The 20,903-nt window shown below is 44.9% G+C and overlaps 1 protein-coding gene across 1 annotated transcript; it reads left to right on the forward strand.

Annotated features, from left to right (window-relative positions):
- Positions 1-936: 936 nt before the first annotated feature.
- On the forward strand, positions 937-19,964 carry Gas41 (YEATS domain-containing protein 4 Gas41). The gene is made up of 8 exons (XM_065435481.1): positions 937-1,092; positions 1,897-2,035; positions 8,123-8,242; positions 10,010-10,076; positions 13,196-13,290; positions 14,711-14,803; positions 18,373-18,460; positions 18,998-19,964. Exons 2-8 carry the CDS (start codon positions 1,973-1,975, stop codon positions 19,192-19,194), a joined length of 723 nt encoding a protein of 240 aa, XP_065291553.1. The 5' UTR covers positions 937-1,092; positions 1,897-1,972; the 3' UTR covers positions 19,195-19,964.
- Positions 19,965-20,903: the final 939 nt, after the last annotated feature.

A 20,903-nucleotide genomic window follows, 5' to 3' on the forward strand; every position in this document is an offset into this window, starting at 1 on the left:
CCGATGCTCTTTGGTGTCGATTACGGTGGCTGTTCTGGTTGCACGCATGGGGTAAGTCGCTGCATCAGTGTAAGCTGTAGAGGGTTGACTCCCGCATTGCTTGGGTATCGCCTGGGCCCGGACCTCGATCATCTTTGCGTTATGCACTGGGTACATGTGGCGCGGTATAGGGAGGTACGGCGATGTTGCTCTGGATGACATGGGGTAACCTCACAGTCTGAAGCGGCGGATGGCTGAGCGGTTGCAATAGGACGGACCTCCCCTCTTCCGTGACCGCCAACCTTGTTCGCTGACTGAATAAATGTACCTCGATCAGCTCCTCAGCCATGTTAATTGTGCACACCTAGTCGTAGTAGGCGTTCTGTGAAAGTACTCATCGGCAGGCCCATCGCATGCTTATATGCGTTTCTGATCATTGCGCTGATTTTCTTGAATTCCGTTAGGTTGAGTAGTGCGTTTGGAATGGCGTGAGTTATTCGAGACACGACGAAGACTTGGACAAGCCGAAGCGTGTCCACTTCCCTCATAACTCTTGTCTTGGTTGTTATTCGCTGGATCATGCGATATTCTTAGGCTTGTTTAATATTGCGTTGGTGCGATCCGACCAGCTGGAAAACCATTCCCAGTGTCTTTACGCTCTGAAATGGAACGATGGTGTATCCCTCCAGTTGTATGTTGATGGTGGGCGAGTCGGATGCGGGCTTCTTTCGCGGTGAGAGCAGGAGCAGCTCCAACTTTTGGGGGACGCAGATGAAGTCGCATTTAGCATAGCCGCCCACACGTCATTGAAGAGCGACACCGAGTGCTACGTCACTGCGCATTATCTCCAACGCGCGAGCCGCGCATGCTGCACGAACAGCGCACTTAAGTGCTTAATAAGAACAGTCTGCGAGTACTACCAGAATCCTTAAAAAATTATCGAAGCACTCTGGTGCTCTGCTGTTAATCTCACCATTTTCGTGCTTTTAATGAACATCTTGTTTCGTTTTCGGTCATGTATAACGTTAGCCAAAACTAGCGACGATCGACAATACCCAACTGGTAACCTTGAGCAAAATGGCGCCGAACACGGATTATTGTGTGGTCCCGCTCGTAAGTTGCTTCTTTTTGTTCCATGATAGCACGCATTAATAGCAAGCTTCAGCGTTAATTTAGTTGCACTAGAGAGTATAAATGTACACTAAGAACAAAGTACATTCGTGTTTTGAGGTCTTCATCTAATGCTGCATGGTTTGCAACAAGCGTTTGACGTTGCTTAAATGTTGTGGCGCGGTACCCTTCATGTAAACACTCGCTCTGGTTCAGTTCGATACCTTACGATATCGCTTGCATTGAAAGAACCGTGTTTAACTTTTCTCACAGCACACTGTACATATCTGTGAGGACATCAGTATGAATGTCAGCAGCACTGGTGTTTCATAGTGGTGTAGTAGAAAGCTAAACCTGAACGTCGACTGCCTTGAAAAATTACTCATTCAGCTAAATTCATTCAGCTGGTGTTTGATAAAGGGGTATTTCGCTGTATCCCAAACAGCACAACAGTCACTTGAAGCAGCAACGAGCTGTGCTCTCGCATCTGGGCTCAATTCATCAATTCTCATCATAGTTTTCCGTCGCCGTCTGCTATCAACTAATACATTCGACATTTATGTCCTTAGGAACGTTTTGCCTAGTAGGAGATCTGGGATCGACAATAGTAAACGTGTAATCTTCCATTCAATCAGTAGGTGGACTGTGTTAGATGACACCGTTTCCTTGTTTAGCTTGCATCGCTGCAACTACTCTAATTATGAGTTTCTTTTTTTTTTTTTGCGACCTGAGAACACTGCGTCTGTGTCGTTCTAACGCTGAGGATGGCACTACAACTTTCTGTATGTTGCGTCTGTTTCTGTGCAGGTATGACTCCCGGGACACTGCTCTGTGACTGGTTGGCACGAGCAACTCTTTCTTCTCGACGGTCGGGTACCGTGTGATGGCCGTCACCATGCCAGGCATAGTTCCAGAAATAGTTCAAGAGCCAGGGGGAAGAGTGAAGGTGCGCGACACGCCACGTTCATTTTTTGTCTGTATCAGTGTATGCCCCGCCTGCAGATCATCGTTGGACAATGTGGTGCATCTGGACTTTTTCAGTTGTTTGCTCGGTTTGCACTAACGCTTTTGCATTCTATATTTCATCGCTAAGTACCTTTTTTTTTCTTTGCATATTTTGCTGTGATTTACAAGACGAAACAGATACAGGTACAGAATGAACAAACAGGTACAGGAATAACGCTGACCTTCAAGAATACACAAATACATAATCAGAAATATGGCTAGATAGGTCATTAGCAAATGCTTCAAGTGTTATAAGCTGTGCAGTGTACTGTCAAGGTTGTTCCTCAATTCTATGGTGCGAGGAAAAAAGAATATAAAAGGGAATGCAGGTGGCATTTTAACAGCTTGACGTCTTAAGAGGCCAGTGTATCTCATTTCTCAGACAAAGTCATCAATCAGCTTGATGGTTGCCTCAATCAGGGGTGATCCATATATGTAGTGTAATAATGCACTCATGGATATATATATGATTCAAACATCCAAGTTACAAATGGCAAGCTTATGGGAAATGTTGTGGTCATTAGCTGATAAATGAACAAGATGACTTTTTTGGGATGGATTTGAGCTTGTCAGTATTACAACCAGTGTGAGTTTTACTAACATCCTTTTCCATTTTCCAGTCAGTGCCCTAGAGAGCACTAAATTTCTGTATATGGTTGCGGGTCAAGTAGTGCGCTTTGAAAAGGATTCTAGAGAAAGCGATCAAAAAAGGATAGGACATCAGATGAATGTGTCATTCGACTGAGAGCATCGTGCCAGAACGTGCTTGTTCGACGCTACATTTTGGTGGCAGCAGTGAGCCATGTTCACATGAAGCAAGGCTACCGTGATAACAGCAACAGTGGACGGCTTACAGACAAATGATGTAAAGGGTGACAGATTGCCGACAGTTCTGGAGCCTCCCGTCCCTGCAACAGTGGAATCCATAGCAGAACCTATCGCAGCTCCCGCATCTACACACACGGCACACGTGCCTCATGACGTACCTCAACGGCAGCCTTCTGTCGAGCATGCGCCCACTCCACCTCGACACTCAAGCACTAGTGAGTCATTGCTGCTGAACGACTCCCTCCAGGTACTTGCTTCGATAGCTGTTGCTGACTGCAGAGTGCTTATGCAAGAATTTGACACTCGCTTTGCAACCCGCCTGCTCTCCCTCAAGACCGCATTCTCTCAACGTACTTCGGCTGCTGCTGATGTCATCGCAGACCTCGCTGCACGAATCTTTGTCGTTGAGACACACTCAGGCCATCAGCCTCATGTGTCGCCTTCAGCCGACTAAGGCATTTCCACTTCAACTCAGCCTCACTTTCTGGGAGCGCAACTTAATCCACCTACCTTTGATGGCACCTCATTGCAGGCAGCATTTCATGTGCAATTCAAGTTCGTTGCTGCTATCAATGCCTGGACGTTACCATTCAATTGGAGACAAGGCTCAGGTACTGGTGGCACAAGTGAGCGATGCTGTGGCAGAATACCTCGAATATGTCTCGTCAGTCACCCGTTTCAACTATGAAGCTTTGGTTTCAACACTCGAAACCACATTTGGCAACCACCATCTTCATCAGCTCTACCTCACACAGCTGACACATGTCCAACAAGGTCAACGTGACTTTTAAGGGCTCACCGCTTGCATTGACACCCTTTTGCGAAGGCCCTGTCAGGCTGCCCTACCACCACCATGGACCTTATTACTGCTAACACCTTTGTTGGCCCCGTCGGTGACAGCCACATGCAGCGATTGGTCCATCTTGCTCACCCGACAAATGTTTCATCAGCTCTTGCCATTGCCCTTGAGGTGGAGACAGTATAGTGCTAGCAATCAGCTGACCGCGCATACATACAAGCCTTCACGGAATCAGCATCAGTGGCCCGACATACTGCTCCCGCTGGACAGCTCCATCAGGTTTTGCCAGTTCTCAAGTGCTACTAATGCGGCGACATCGGACATTTTGCTTGGGACTGCCCACGAACATTCGGGCCTTCGACGAACTTGGCTACCGCTCCAGAATTTCCCTCAGGAAACTACAGTGTGGGCCGCCAAGAGCAGTATCCCACATAATGTCTGAAACCCCTCTCCTTTCACTTACCCCTTCACAGAGATGTCAACTATGCCGGTGAAGCTTAGGGATCCGCCTTTGCAGTTCTAAGCACATGTGGATACAGGAACAGCCTCCAGCTTCCTCACATTGAATATTTCGCCTGGGAGAGTTTCATTGAAGCCTGTTCCAGTCGACTGACCCCACCTCATCCTGACTGATGGGACCACTCTACGAAGCCTCAGCGAAATCTGGCTAAGTGTGTACACAGTCGGGAAAACAGCTCAACAGTGCTTCCTTGTCATCCAAAACCTGTGTGTGCCACTGATTTTAGGATGTGATTGGTGCGCCACGATTTGGGTCCGTCTCGACTTAGCAAAGTTTATTGCACCATTGAGCCCTCCTCTTCCACTTCAACACCGTCTTCTGCCATCCCCAAAGCCTCCAATAAAGGTCACTGTTGGTTGCCGTGCGTGCAAGTGTATCAGTTTATTTCCAGGGCTTTCAACATGGTGCGGGCTGTGCTGGCTAACAAGTACCACACATTAAAAACCTTAGCGATGAAATTTTCTTTGCAATTCAGCATTTTAAGAACGAGGCTATGTGTGTCAAGCTTGCAAGCCTTGTGCACTAAACGAAGTGGGGCGTCACAGCCTGAAGCATGAGAATTCTTGCAATTTTTGCCATCTGTGACTAGCGCAACCATAAATACGATACCTTTTGCACCTGGTGTCTGGGCGTGTGCACTGTGGTGCAGCATCAGTGTGCAAGGCAGACATTCTCGTGAAAAGCGCGGTCTTTTCCAAATCTGGAGGAGAATTTGCACTGCCATGTGCCCTGCTTTGCTATTATGGCAGCACCTTTGCTGTACTTATGCTGAATATATTGGGCAGTGACATGCGCCTGCCTCAAGACACCATTCTCGGACCCTGTACCTTCCTAGAAGAACTGTCTGTCGTAGCACTAGTGCAGCCTGCTGCACATTCATTGCCAATTGCATCATTCTTAGACTGGAACAAATTCAACTTCAGTGCCGGCTTATCTCTGTCGCAGAAGGTCAGTATTGAAGTGCTGCTATGAAAATACCGTGACTGTATGGCCATATCAGTGAATAGACTCTGTCGCACTTCTGTTCTGCAGCACAGGATTGATACCGGCTCTCAAGATCCTGTACAGCGCCACCTACGTTGAGTGTCTGCCTCCAAACCCACCGAAATTGCCAGTTATGTGGACGATATGCTTCAGCAGGGTGTTTATGCTGCTCATTTAGTCCATGGTCGTCCCCCTTAATCCTTGTGAAGAAGGAGGGCACGACCCTCCTCTGTGCTGACTATCAACGCCTGAACAGCGTGACAAAACCAGACCTGCTATATCTGCTGCCTCGTCATGATGATGCCCTTAACTACCTGCATGAGGCCCATTTTTTTTCGCTCCGCTGGATCTTCTTTCTGTAAAACTAGAGCCAAATGAGGCAGTAGCTTATGCTAGCCGTCGACTCAGTGAACCGGAGAACTGGTACCATGCCTCTGAACTTGAGTGCTTAGCAGTAGTTTGGGCAGTTCAAAAATTTTGCCTGTACCAGTTGCCCATGCAGTCTATGGTAAAAGGTTCACTGTGGTTACCGGCAATGTCGCCCTTTACTGGCTGCGAACAAAAAAAGATGACAACGCTAAGTTCACCAGATGGGCTCTCAAGTTGCAAGATTATAACTTTGTCATAGTCTATCCCAGTGGCACTCGACACCAAAGCGCCGACTACCTCTCTCATAACCCAGTGGCACTAAGCGACCCCTCACCAGCCCTTGCAGTCCTTGATTTACACAAAGCACAGCTACAATACGCAGAAATCGTTGACACTGTCCGACGACTGTCCAGTGAGGTATGCGCCCCCAGGCGTCGTCATGAAAGCCTTCTAGTCTCATATGTTGCTCAAGATGGCTTGCTTTGCCACCAGCATCATCAAAATGAGTCATACTTACCCGTCATGCCAGTGGCCATGCGACAGTCGGTGCTATTTATGTGTCGTGACGCTCCAACTGCCAGTCACCTTAGGCTCTACAAAGCACTGGCACGCATCTAGGAAAGATTTTAGTTGCCAGGCATGCACACTGATGTCTCCCGCTACGTTTCGTCGTGCAGTCTGTCACGCACAAGAAACCATACGAAATCTGTCACCAGTGCCCGTGCAGCCAATTGCTCCTTGTGAAACTCTCTTTCACATTGTGGGACTCAATCACTTAGGACCGTTTCCACGTACATTGCGCGGCAACAAGTTCCTAATCGTGGCCACCGACTATATCACAAAGTGGACCGAAGTCAAATCCGTCCCCAAATCTTCGGCACAGCACGTCCTAACTTTCCTTGACGAGTGTGTAGTTTTTCGCCACAGCACGCCACACTTGCTCATCACCGACCGCGGAACGGCTTTCATGTCACGCGCATTTGAAAACCTATTAAATGAACATGGAATTCGTCATGCCACAGCTACCCCTCAGCATCCGCAAACAAACGGACTAGTGGAACGAACAAACCACACCGTAAAGAACATTTTGTCATGATATGCGAGTCCAACCCATAACGACTGGGATGAATACGTCACCGCCACAGTGTTTGCACTAAATATGTCTAGCAAGAGATCACACAGGAATCACCATTCAAGCTCATCTATGGAAGGACACCGAGGCTTTTGAGTGAGTGAAACAACTTTATTTGGTCCACAATAGACGCAAGCAAACTCAGCGTCACCTGGCTAGGCCCACTCGGGGACTAACAGAGGCTTCCGAAAGAGAGTTTCTTTCGTTGTGACACAACGCCGAACCACCATCCTCTTGGCACCAGCGCCTCCGAACTTCTTTGAAGGACTCGCTTCAGAGCTCGGCTGGCCATAGCGCGCCAACAGGCACAACTGCGTTCATCTTCCCAGCAAAGCAACACCCCTCCGTTTCAACCAGGAGATCTAGTTGCCAGAAGTTTTTGCCCCAGTTCGCCAGCCCATTTCACGTAGTAAAGACTCTAGTCACCAGCATTTTGGGACCAACTGTTAGCGCAGGCATAGACTCTTAGCATGAGTGGCATTCACGAGCAAAAGCGTTGAAGAGGATGGCCCACTAGAAAGCGCTAGAGAAGAAGACCCACTATCTCATTCCAATCCTTAATTACACCGAACTTGGCGCCAAAAGATGGAACCATGTTTTCCCCACCCTTGCTAGCCAACTGAAACTCTATATCCCTCACCCGAGTTGGTTATTCAGTGGCTATGCTGTTGGGCTGCTGAGCACGAGGTCGCGGGATTGAATCCCAGCCACGGCGGCCGCTTTTCGATGGGGCTGAAATGCAAAAACACCTGTGTTCTTAGCTTTAAGTGCACATTAAAGAACCCCAGGTGGTCGAAATTTCCGGAGTCCTCCACTACGGCGTGGCTCATAATCAGAAAGTGGTTTTGGCACGTAAAACCCCATAATTTAATTTTTGTTTTCTATATCTCGTGGTTTCGACATTGACTTCTCTTCGCCTCAAACTGCAGACTCTAAAGGAGTGGTGGGTGATGAATGTAGTGGGTCAAGTGGCATGCTTTGAAAAGGACGAACTGACTGGCCCGTGAGATCCACTCTAGAGAAAGGGAATGAAAAAAGATAGAATGCGAGATGATTGTCGTTTGGCTGAGAGCGTCATGCCGGAACGTGCTGTTCGATGTTGCAATATCAGTACACAGAGACGGAAAAAGAAGTCGCTGGGCAATGATTGTTGACATTGGTATCAAGCTTTATCTTTTGGTATTAAACAAGTGCTTTTGTTGGTGGCTCCAGGGCTCTTAAGTGCAGTCACAGAACTTGATACATTGATATAGTAGGGCCAAGTAATGTTGAAACAAGACCAGTCATATGGTGCAGTTTATAGAGATATGGTTGCAGGTTGTGGATGACTTGCTTAGATTACCTGTGTGCCTTTTAATTTGTTTAATTCGCTTTATGTTCTTTTTTTAATTCTCAGGGATTGACGATCGTCAAGCCCATTGTGTATGGTAATGTTGCCCGTTACTTTGGGAAGAAGAGAGAGGAAGATGGCCACACACATCAATGGACTGTTTACCTGAAGCCATACAAGAATGAGGTAAGGCATCATCATCATTTATATAGACACATGAGAGTTGCTTATGTAAATGTTAAAGTAATGTGGTTGGTTCTGCACTGTGCCTAGACAAATGGATGTGTGTCTCAGTGAGCCACATTACCTGTTTGCAGAAAAAAAAGTCAGGGCTCGAAATGCTTAATTTTGTTGGTTACAACTGGAAGTTGAAGAAAACAGACAATGAAGACAGAAAAAGCATAGGAAAAATTATGTCTGTTTCTAATCGAAAATATAGAAATCATAATGAGAAAGTCAACAAAAGTGGGCAGAAAGACAGCTTGCCACAGGCAGGAACCGAACCCGCTGCTTCTGCATTGTGTGGACAATGCTTTACCTGTTAAGCTACCACAGCAGCCATCCTCCTGTCCACTTTCTTGTGTATTCGTGTGTGCATACAAGATTAGTCCTGGGAGTGTTCCCTTCAGAACCATGGCAGCAGATGTGGAACATCCTTTAAAGCGTCACTTAGTATCACTTAGTATGTGAACTTGGGAGTGGGCAGCTGGCCATACCTCATGGCATCAAGGTGACTGCCAAAGTTGAGGCCCTTGCTATGCATTGATTGAGAATAATTATTGTCTCATCAGTGGCTATGACGCTGCATGGTTGAGCACAAGGTTGCGGGTTTTGTTTCCATCTTCGGAGGCTGCATTTCCGTAATGCAAAAGCACTTTTGTTTCATGCTTTGGGTGCAAGAAACCAAGCAATTCAAAATTAACCCAATCTGTGCCAACCTTTCTGTATTTTCTTTTTTTTTTCTCTCTCTCTCTCTCTCTTTCTTTCTATTTTTCAGAAAGCCCCCAGAATTTCATGAATTTTGTTATGACTGATTCATTTTAAACGGCTCTCACAAATGCACCACTGCTATATCAGCACTTCATTCATTGTTTTCTGTGGTCTTTTACTGTCGATTATTTTTTCGTGTTCTTGAGTTGTGGACAGGCAATGCGACAGAAATATGAAGCACAAGATTTCTTGGAACAGAAGTCAAGTGTGCTTTTGTTATTTTCCGTCTCATGCATTATAGCTGGCTTGGTGTGATAAACAAATTGTAGAGGTGCCGGTGGCAAAGCGATTTTGTCGAGCTGTGTCTATGCGAGAGAAGCCGCCAAAGACACGAATATTCCTCACAATTGTTAGTACAAAGTTGAAGCTCCAAAGACGACTCACTAGAGCTTTGCAGGTGTAATTGTTTATGTAAGTGAAAAAGCATCCAAAAGCAACATGATTCTGGCAGGGGAAAGGTTGGCTGTTGTAGGTGCAGCTGCTTCACTTTATGCTACCATTTTTAAAACCTGTGGGAATCGGACTTCCACTTCACTTCTGCCAACTGCACTCTCAAAAAACTTGTTTTCTGGGAATTTGGTGCAATATAATAGTGTAGCATTCAGATTAAAATGAGGAAATTACTGCCACTCGTCTATGACACTCAGTAAGCAAAAAGAAATCCCTAGACGAGTGAGACTCATGATTTCCATGTTTTGTAGGAAACACCTAGAATAGTGAGACCCATTGTTGGCATGAAAAGGGTTAATCTGGCGCCGCCCATAAACAGTGTCCCTTATATAACACCCTGTGCACATTTAGTATCGTAAGCCCCACAAATGAGCGTGATTGGGACCATTATCAAGGTTACAAAAAGTTTCTTCTGTGTCTGGTAACGGATAGCTTATGCTAGTTTTATGTGTTGCAACAAAAGAAGTCATAAATTTGATGTATTTTGCAAGTTGCACGTATTTGTTCCCACAGGACATGTCCACTTATGTAAAGAAGGTACACTTCAAGCTCCATGAAAGCTATCCAAATCAGAACAGGGGTAAGTGATCCTTCATAGTTTTGTATACTGCGCTCAAGGAATACCTTGGGCTAATGAAGTCTGAGAAAATATAGTATTGATACTATCTAGTGGACAACCATGCAGTTCTTGATTGGAGATTCCTTGTGAAAGCTAGTTGCATGACTTGCATGCTTATGCTATCACCTTAAGAATATTTTGTGCTTACTTCTAATTAGCACTAACTAAAGTGCTGAAAATTGCTAGTAAGATTGCAATATCCAAGACCGCATAAGTATAATTTTCATTTTTCTAATGAACATATATGGTGGTGTCACTGCTTAAAAGAAATGGAAGGCTTATTTACAGATTGCCACTTTTTTGAAACAGAAAACTGTTTGCTCAGGCTATTGGCAGAAAGGTTGGAAGTATAGATAGAGTGGCTTGCTAGACATTTTTCTGTTTGTCAGGTCTCTTAAAACCTCAGCGTAAGGGCAGCCAATACATTGCTGAGTGAGGTTTGCCACGGCCTAGCAATATGCACTGATGGAGTTGGCAAGTGAGAGTCCTTGCAGGCAAGCGTATCAGCCACCTGGAAGAAGGCCGAATAAGCAGTGTAGCCTAGACAACAGGAAAAAAAGTGTATATACAGGGTGTCCCACGTAATTTGAGCCAAGATATTAAAAATGAAAGGTGTGTCGGAAGTGAATTGCACTAAACTCACACTGTTTGCACTGGCCTATAGTAACTCGGGCTATGTTTGTTTTCCCTGTAACTCACTAATTAATTAAGTTTATTTACCCAACTTTTTATTATTGACTGAGGACCCCAAGTATGACAGAATAGTTCTGCGGAAACCCGCGAGGTGGAGAGAAGTAATTATTAAAGGGAAAATGAGACATCCACCCGTTTGTAGCAATTGCTACAAAGGAAACCCATATGGGTTCCTCTAAAGGAAAAGTCTCGTATTTGAAGAAAAATTTATCCTGATCCCGGACTCAAACCCGGGACCAGTGCCTTTCCGGGGCAGCCGCTCTACCATCTGAGCTAACTTCACCCTGCCATCTGCTAGCCGCCTGGTTAGCTCAGATTAAGCATTGCTCACCACTTAAGCATTGCTTGCACTTATGACTGCATTCGTTGGTGCTTCTGACCTGCCCTCCACCTTTTCATTTGACGATACGTTGCACCCTGCGAGAGCTGTCAACACTGCAAGAGACCTTCCTCGCGTGCAGCTGGCATGCTCCAGCCAATCGAAATTCCTGGCGACCTGTTTTTCCGTGTTGGCTTAGACCTACTTGGACCTTTCCCTGTGTCAGCACTTGGCAACCGATAGATTATGGTCACCACGGTTTACGCAGCTCACTTTGCTATCATGCGAGCTTTCCCCATGGGCTGCGGCACCACTGTCGTCAATTTTCTGTTTCGAAATGTTATTCTACAACACGGTGCTCCTCGTCGGCTTCTAACAGATCGCGGCCATTGCTTTCTCGCCAAAGTCATTGGTGATCTACAATCCTGCTCCGCTCATCATAAGTTCACGACAGCTTACCATCTCCAAACAAATGGATTGACTGAGTTCTTCCACCGCACACTCACTGACATGCTTGTTATGTATGTGTCGGAAGATCATCAGGATGGGGACTTTGCATTGCCCTTTGTCACTTTCGCTTATATCTCTTCGTGCCATGACACTTTTTTATCTTTTGTATGGCCGCAACGCACTTTTGCCATTTGATTCCTTGCTTCCCACAGATTCATCTACAACTTGCTCCTACGACCTGGATGCCATTGCCCGCATTGAAACTGCCCGCTGCATTGCCCATGACCGTCTTGTAGCATCTCTGACTGTTCATAAAACGCTTTACGATCGGCACCAACGAGATGCCCACTTCGATTCTGGCTCACTGGTCCTCCTCTGGCAGCTTTCTCGTCGCATGGGCCTCTGTGAAAAGCTTCTGCCCTGTTACGTTGTACCCTATCGCATGGTGTGCCAAGTGACCGACTTGACGTACGAGGTCTCCTCTGTGGTTGCCCATACTGTTTCTACAGCCCCAGCTATAGAAGTTGTGGACATATCGAGGCTCAAGCCCTACTACTTGGACTAGCACCATACACCTCAGGCAGCACCAGGACGGCACTCTTGCCCCCGGGGATTTATGTTAGAGTATGGCATGTGCCGGCAGCGTCAGAACAGAGGAAGATGAGGTCCAGTTTTTTCAGATATTGTGGTTCGGAGCTCTGGCTGTTGCATTTAATTAAACACCAGTGCAGATCTTCTACACCGTCACAATATTGCACCATGTGGCATGCGATGTAGCAGTTGCATTGTATTGTGCCACGTGTCAAGGGATGTGACATGTACATCACATAGTCTTGATACCTGGGTTTACTCTTTGGTGCACGTTTTGGCCTCTCCTTGCAAGATACGAACCACTGCTGAGGAAGGTAATCATAGAGCGGTGCGCGCAGCTGCAATCGGGGAACGTTAGGATCAGCAGACCGCTGTCCAGAGAACAGCACAAGCTGCAACTCGATGTCGACGGCATGCGGATAGTTAAGTTCGTTCCCGTGAAAACCACACAAAGAGACATCATCGTGATGGCGCTTTAGTGCGTGCTGCCGAAAATCAGACATGACAGCTTCTTCATAAACAACCTCACGTGTGTGCTGCTGAAAATCGGGCATGACAGCTTCGTAGTGAAGACCCTCGTGTGCATGCAGCAGAAAATTAGGCCTGGGAGCTTCGCTGCCATGTGAGCAGTTGACGACAGTTTCCTATGGATCCGTTCCTCCAGCTTACGCTGTGACTGTGCTGCATGGGCCTTTCAAGCCTGTGACATTTTTTAATTGTTCAATTGTTAGCATGATTACAGCAACTAAGCAAAAAAAAAAGATAAACAAGAGAGGTAAAGGAACAGAAAAACTGCTGTATGGACATGGTACGGCATCACACTAAGCAAACCACATTTCTATGTTTCGCACCAGCTATGCATGCACTTTTCTTGCCTTTGCCTTTTCTTACAGTGATGTCCCTTCAGAGGCTAATGACAACTGATACATAAATAGTGTGTACTATAATCACACAAAAGTGTGTATAGAATTGATGTTTCAGAAGACAGTGTTCAGCCTCACCTTTTTTTTTTTTTTTTTCAATGCAGTGGTGACAAAACCGCCATATGAAGTGACGGAAACTGGCTGGGGTGAATTCGAAATTGTCATAAAAATATACTTCATGGATACCACAGAAAGACCGGTGAGTACAAAGCTTTCTGCAGTATTTAGGGCACATATCAGCATGTTGCTAGAGGTGTAACTTGGCTGTGCTTCTTGACTTAAAGGTTATGGTGTTGGAAGATGCATGAATGCCATGAAAAATGCAATATACTGATTGTATGTGCTTTGAAAGGTGCAGCATTCAATTGGTCATTTGAAAGTATGGCAGATTTTCCTTTGACAATCGAGCACATAACTTTTGCTAGCTGTATAAGTCTCCTCTCTTAAGGTCACATTTTTGCTGTACAAGTTCGCCCTAAGAATGTGAAAAGAAGTGTGAATTTTTGAATAAAATGTAACAGGCTAGAATACAAAGGCGCATCCGTACAGATCTTGCTTCAGTAGTAATGTCTTGTTTCAACCATGTCCATGTCATTGGAGTTCCTATAGCTTCAGAAGAGTATGGTTACACATTTATATATGTTCATAAAATTGCCATAATGTGGCAAAATGTACTGCTGTTTTCGTGAACGCCCACCATTGTCAAAAGCTAATGCTTTGCCATGCTGTCGCTAGTGCTGCCAGCTGCTTATATACATGTCTCATCTTGCTCTAGACACCTCTACACCTTTTCGTAGCTAGAGCATGCAAACATCGAAGTAAGGGAGAAATTGACCACTTGATTTAAGCTAGACACATTAGCTAGGAAATATTTCAGTTTCTCTGTGTTCTTGCATTTCAGAAACTTTTCTGGCAAGGTGTGCGAGGGTAGGAAATAGGTTTGTTCAATTCAGAAAAAGTGGATCGCAGCACAAACGAAAAGGTGCAAGTGTTGCCTGTTGTGGTGTGCCTGGCAGCACCCCCTCACTGCAAGGTTAAAGGGTGCACTACACTGCGGCGGCGCCTTGCTTTGCACCACGTACGTTCGAGTACGAGAGTGCAGGGTGCACCGCTCTACCTCGGGCAATCGAGGGCCTAGGTGCAGCGCACCATGAATATGTGCAGAGATGCAACTGAACTTGGCTGAATCGAATGGTCTTAGAGTATATAAAATGCAGTGTCAAGTTGATTTGACACCATGGGAGTGCTGGTGCAGACTTATTGGACTTGTGCTTGTTATGCAGTTGCCAAATATACACATTTTCACAACCTTGGTAATGTGCCCAGACTTCCATTTGCTGCCTTGCATAGATCATGGATAGCTTTTTAACTTTATGATGGCAGTCAATAACTAGGACTAGTTATTTGACAGTTTAATATTGATGAACTTACACTTATATGGTAAGGAAGACAGCAAAACAGAAAGCAATTTTCTGGTATGGGGCTGAGATTTTGCAGTATATGCGTCTGTGTGTGTGTGTTCCATCCTAGTCCTGTCCTTGTGTTCTTTGTGCATATTTCGTAGTAGCTTTGTCTTGCCCATTTCATTGATGACTTTGCCCATCTTGTACATAAATTAGGTGACCGTCTACCACATCTTGAAGCTCTTTCAGAGTGAAACCAACATTATGCTTGGGAAGAAGCAACTTGTGTCAGAATCATACGATGAGCTGGTGAGTGGCGAAAATTGCAGGTGTGCGCCTTAATCCACTCAGTACTGTGTACATTGTGTTGCAGTCAAGCCCGAATGCAATGAAAACTTTCTCGACTGTGCATAATATGTTTTCTCTACGAGAAGTTTGTTATATAATTTTTCTTCCACTCAAAACTAGCAATGAAGAGCTGAACTACATGCAGGAAATAAATCTTTGTTTCCAAAAATGAGGCGCACACCATTTACTCACAGAAACTGCCAATGGAGGTCTGTTTTTACGTGCCGAATCAATAATGGCACCCTACAAGTTTTTCAAGCTGTTGAAGGGGCTGGGCTGTAGGTCAAGACCGTTTACGAGATGCTTGAGTGAGGCATTAAAGTTTAAGGCACTTGTTGTTGAGGCAACTGGTGCTGCTGTTGGTGGTCCACTAATTTTCCAGTCATCCTCATTGACACTAGAGCCTCTAGTCTAATGTGTCACAGATCCTGGACTATTGCTTTATCAAAGATGCCCTCTGAAACATCTCCAAGACAGCACCACTGGCAAGTTCGTGAAGCATTGCCTCTTTATTACTGATGTCAATCACTTCTCACTTTCAAGTTCCGATAGTGAAATTCCTTAATCAAATCGAATATGCATACTGTTCGAAAAAAATGGCCTTTCAAGATTCCATATTTCTTTATTTCTGAACAAAGTGAAATATGTAAAGTTAGTGCACAGTCCGTGTAATAAAGAAAGGGAAACTTGTTTACATAATTCAATATGGGACGTTTGGTCAACTGAGGAGTGTGCAAATGAGAAATGACTGTTTTCAGTTATCTCGTGCAACATGACAATGACATAATTGAACAAGGGAACAGCACATCATCACATGCACATGGAGTGTTGTGTTTGTTGAGGGAGAGAAAGCGATACAGTCGACTTCCGTTAATTAGTCCCTAACGGGACCAATGAAATGGATCGAGTTATCCGCCCTAGTTAGTCTAACATGCCCTCGAAAAGAAAAAATAACGTAGAAATTACATTAAAGGGTCTAAACAAAGTATAAATGTAATGCGCACCCGTTTCTTTTTTTTGGAGGGGGGGAGGGGGGCAAGAAAAATATGTATTACACAATGGCGGCCGTTTTTCTAAAGCCAGCTTTGCCGCAATACAGATGTGTGCGGTAAAGCATACAAACGCCGCAAATGCGGTTTTGCTTTTTTATCCGACTGACTCCGCGCAGGCAATTTCTGGCCCAATTTTTTTTTTTTTTGCAAAAGAAAAAGATTGCGTCTGGATGGGCTAAATATCTCAATCACACATTGTTAGCAACGATTATTGCTTGACGATCTTTTTACAGCAGGGCGAAAATAAGGAGTTTTCAACTGGAGATTTTTTATTGGCATGTGTTCGATGCATTCACTGTCTTCTAATCTCCGCTCAGACAGACAGTGTCACTAAATGAGTCGCTAATGGGGTCACAATAGAGGTCAGGTATGTGCATGCTGACTTGACAAGTTCGAATTATCTGGCTAAGGCCAATTATAGGACTAAAATAAGGCAAGTTCGGGCCCATAGAAATGCATGGGTGCCAGCATTGAGTTGGGATTAAATTAACTGGAGTCGAATTAACAGATGTCTACTATACTACAGCACCACACACTGTATTAAAAGGATGCAATGAATTTGCATATAGGCTACTTAAAAGCGAGCAATCTGTTTGAATGGCTTGATGTTATTGAGCACAAGTTATCTGCCCCATGCGTTCGCTCAGGAACTCGTGCACAACCACAGCTCTGGAGCAGCAGAATCAGTCAATGGCAATGATGGCAAATTTAAACTAGATATATTACCCTCTGGCTGAAACGTACAGCTTGCAGCACATTTGTGATTTTTGTATGGGCATACGATTGCATTGATTTAGACAACAACAAAAGTTTGCCGCAACTTTTTTTTCTTGACGTTACAGTATGACAGGGTCTGTCTATCATGTCACTAGTCCTTGACTGTCACGTGCATGTAGTTGCCTCTTCACTATAAGCTTTGCAAGCCAGGAAAATAAGTGCAGCACGACACAATACAAAAACTACCACAACTTTGAAGCACAAGCAGTGCAATCTCGAGCGAAAACAGCTTTTTTACCACTTATGGCCACACAGTGTGTCAAAGCTGTCCAGCCATGTGCCGTCCACAATCTGCAACAAGAAATTGTCTCATCATAACATCGTAGAATCGGCAAACGTTATAAACAGATGAAAAAAAGAAGGCACCACAACTGGTATTGAAGTTGGGATCTTCTGCTCTGGAAATTGGTGCCGTTGCCAGCTCTACCAGGACACTGTAAAAAACACAAGGGCTAAAAGCAGCAATGGCTTGTGGGGTACATATAATAGTTTGCACCATAGTGCGTGGGGCTGTCCTAACCAGCAGCTAGTTGATAGGAGAGAAGCAAAACAGCAAAATGTGCTAGCCATGGTCACTGCAGCACAATTTATGCAGTAAAGCATTGACCTCAGAAACACTGCCTGCAGTGTCGTGGTCATAGTAGTACAGATATGCGATGTTGTTGCTGGCCTAGAACATGTTGGTACAATGAGCAATGTGTCATCACTGCAGTCTGCAGCATTACAGCTGCTCGCTCTCTATGATAAGTAGCTCGTAGACATTGTGCAGACACCCCTGAAACTTTTCTTGCGTGGGGGTGGATGCACTTTTCAAAAGTTCTTGCGGGACTATAGCCAAGAGACACTGATTTCACCACACTCGGAGCACATGTGCAGCTGCCCTGTTGGCACCACGATGACGGTAGTCCTCAGTGCTTTCGCTCTGTAGTACTTTCATTTAGAGCAACACAAAGGGGAATGCCAAGGACGCTACCATTGTGTACTTTCCTAGTGAATCTTATGGGGAAGTTGGAGGTATGTCTGCTGAACCCCGCCCCTGTTTACTATCTTTTTCATTCGTACATCCTCTACTTTTGATCTCGAGGGGTAAGCGGGGTTTGTCATGGTACAAACAACACTCGGCTTCCAAAATCTTGGGCTAATAAAATTTACTTATTTGGTTGGAGTCAGTCTGAAAATCCTAATCGATTTCCCAACCAGACAGGGAATTCTGTCGAAGTGTTTAGCTTCAAACATAACATGCATCTTACAATAGTTGCCCTTTCGACTGCTAAAGACTACTACTACTATTGGCTGACATGCATTGCATCGGTGGTGGCATAGTGAAGCTCATTGTGAAATTGATCAATTCAGGGCCGTATGATAGAGTTTGTGATAGTGCTAAAAAACTGTGGATGGCATGAACTGTCCTCGTCCCATTACACAGCTTTGGAGCTCCATCAATGCTGTAGGATGCCTTCACTGCTTTAGTCGTAATTGGCATCGAGTTATGGGAGGGGTGTACTTGGGACGGACAGAAATACCGTGAATATACTGGTGATGATTATGCTGATGATTGTGATTCATTGGCCAAGAAACATTTAAGACCGACTTGCCTGAGCACAGTGGCTTGTAATGTTTCTTTATTGTTTCCTTAGTGCCCAACCTCTGTTCAGAGTTCTTCCTGCTACATAACTGACAAAAACTTCATTTGGCTTGCAGATATTTTCTGAGCCCACAATGATGATGCAGCAGCTGCTAACAAGCACGAGGCCACTTACGGTGGGCCCATACAAGCATGAATTTGACTGTGAGTACACACCTTTATTTCTTGGGGATGACAGGTGCGAGGGGAAAGGTGAGTGCCGGAAGTGTTTTGGATTCAGGTGGCGCCTGGTCATTAGTAAAGACAACCACGGTGTTGCGCTTATAGTATTGGTGGTGTAGCAGAGCCTAGATTGCATGACCTCGCAGCATAAATCAGCTGTGTTAATGCATGTAAGCAGGAAATCCTTATTGGCTCATCAGTACTTGCTAAAATTTTCCGACAAGAGTCCGTGAGAGACAGCATGCTTATATTGCATGTGGCTTTTAACCTTACATGGAGTAGTTCCACTGCTAACAGTTCCTTTTCATAAATGGTAAATGATGTATATACTTAGTCGATGTTAGCATTACGTGAGCATAAAGTTTCCTTCTTTACCATCAGTCCTTTCATCTTTGCTTTTAGAAATTGAAATGTATTCTGATATTTAAAGCTTCTTTTTCGGATGCTCTTTATTTGAGTTTAGTATAGCATGTCATGATTCCAAGACTGTTTCATAAGAATCCTTGTGCCATGTTTCAGTCGAAGAGAAGAAGGAGAAGACACTGCACGCCATTCTCCAGGCAAAGAACAAGATTCGGCTTGAAGTGGCAGACCTGAAGGAACGCCTCAAAGTAGCCAGGGAGACCATCGACAAGTACAAGTCTGAGATCAGCAAGTTGGAGTCGCAAGCTGACGTAGATCCTGGTGGAACAGCAGCCCCTGGTGCTGCATCCTGACAAGCCTTCGTCATATAAGAGTGTGATGTTGTTTCTTGTGAGTGCCAGTGCATGCTATGGACAGGGCGTGTTGGTTGGCTGGACCCACACAAGTTGCATTGCACGGAGAGCGTCAACATTGCAACACTGTCACATGCTCACGTGACAGTCTCCCTTCCAAGAGGTTCAGAAGCAAAAAAGCATTTGTGCACCCTCCTTTCATCACTTGAATGCTTCCATCTTTTTCACCATCTTTTACACCATGAAAAGAAAAAGTCTTGCTTCAGGCATTTATGTGGATGTAGTTTTGCAGTTGGGTACATTTGATGCCAATAACCTTGCTTCATAAGAGAATATGCAATTAATTTGCCCAAACATTATTCCAGAGGAAGTGAGCCCTGCACCTTAGGCTTTGTGTAAATCATTTGTGGGTATATTGCTGGTACAGTTGCCCATTTTTATGGTGATGCCTTAACCAGGTATCCTAAGGTAGCCACCCGGAGTCCAGTGCTTTTCTCTAGCTGCATGAGGTACAGTATGCCATCAGATATAAGATGTATGCTAAAGTATGAAAGCACAGTATGTTGTCAGATGTGGGCTGCAGCAATGTTTTCGTCAGAATTGATATCTGCGAAGTCTCTCGATTAAAACTGTTTTCGGAGTGGGCTCATGCAACTATCTTTTGAATGCACGATTCTCAGCAAGAGAGAGGCTCAACCCTGCATGTAAAGCTTTCATCTGCTGACATTTCAGAGCTACAGAAATAAATATGGAACTGTGATTTCCTGTCACATTTATCGTTTTGTTGCTTTTCACTCGTGCCTTGAGGCAAAATCCATAGAAACTTCCACAAACTTGACACTAAAGTAGCTGTGATTTGATTTTTAAGAAACATAAGACATTACTGTTTGAAGTCAACAGCAAATCGCAAATTTTAGTGCTTTTGGCACCGTGGGCATCATTGTTTTTGCCTGACGGGTATGTTGAGGTAAGGACAACGCACAGAGGGGGTCCAGACTATGTTTTGATTTCAATGACCGAGCTAGCCAGTGTGAGTGCCAAAACACAATATTCTGCTCCCGCATGACCACCTTTCTCGTAGTCATTGTCGTGACACGTACACCTTCTTAATAAAGAATACTGAAACTCGTTTGTAGAAAAGCTGTTACAATAAATTATTTAGGGCACTTGGAGGCTTGCCAGTATCTTTGCCAGGTGGAGGACCTTCATATTACATTTGCTGGCTCGAGATGCATGCCGTATGTCAAGGTCGTCAGGTGACGCGGTCTGATGCTCAATAAAAAATGTCCCAAAGTGTATTCATTTTTATTCCTGTAGTGTTTTTTTTCTGAATTTACAACACCAAAAAAAAAAGCAGACATCCCTAATACCCTCAAGATTTTGGTTTTAAGAATTCCAGCTTCAGTGCTGTGATATAATGTGCATTTATTTCTGCCTCCAGAAACAGCAAGGCAGCATCTGCAGCCTTTTAATGAAATGCACCACCATGCATAAATTGCCCCTACAGGCTACTGCGGCCATTCGGAGCGCTAGCGGATTCGTAGACGTTCCGGCAGACCAAAAAGCCTGCTTGTTCTTGTGTGTTGCCTCCGAATGTTGTCACAAAACAGTGAGAAAGTGAAAAAGGATGGTGTCGGGATTGACAATTGCAGACAACAGATCTGATCCCTCGGAAGACAAATGAGATGAGAAGCACAGCGTTTTATGTG

This window comes from Dermacentor albipictus, chromosome 2 (assembly GCF_038994185.2).
Source record: "Dermacentor albipictus isolate Rhodes 1998 colony chromosome 2, USDA_Dalb.pri_finalv2, whole genome shotgun sequence".
Classification (NCBI taxonomy): Eukaryota; Metazoa; Arthropoda; class Arachnida; order Ixodida; family Ixodidae; genus Dermacentor; species Dermacentor albipictus.

Bases quoted from the DNA above. Each gene is read 5' to 3' on its own strand.
- Gas41 (XM_065435481.1), top strand. From the start codon at position 1,973: ATGGCCGTCACCATGCCAGGCATAGTTCCAGAAATAGTTCAAGAGCCA. The intron at 8,243-10,009 runs GTAAGGCATCAT...TTGTTCCCACAG, and splicing joins TGAAGCCATACAAGAATGAG to GACATGTCCACTTATGTAAA. The intron at 13,291-14,710 runs GTGAGTACAAAG...TACATAAATTAG, and splicing joins TGGATACCACAGAAAGACCG to GTGACCGTCTACCACATCTT.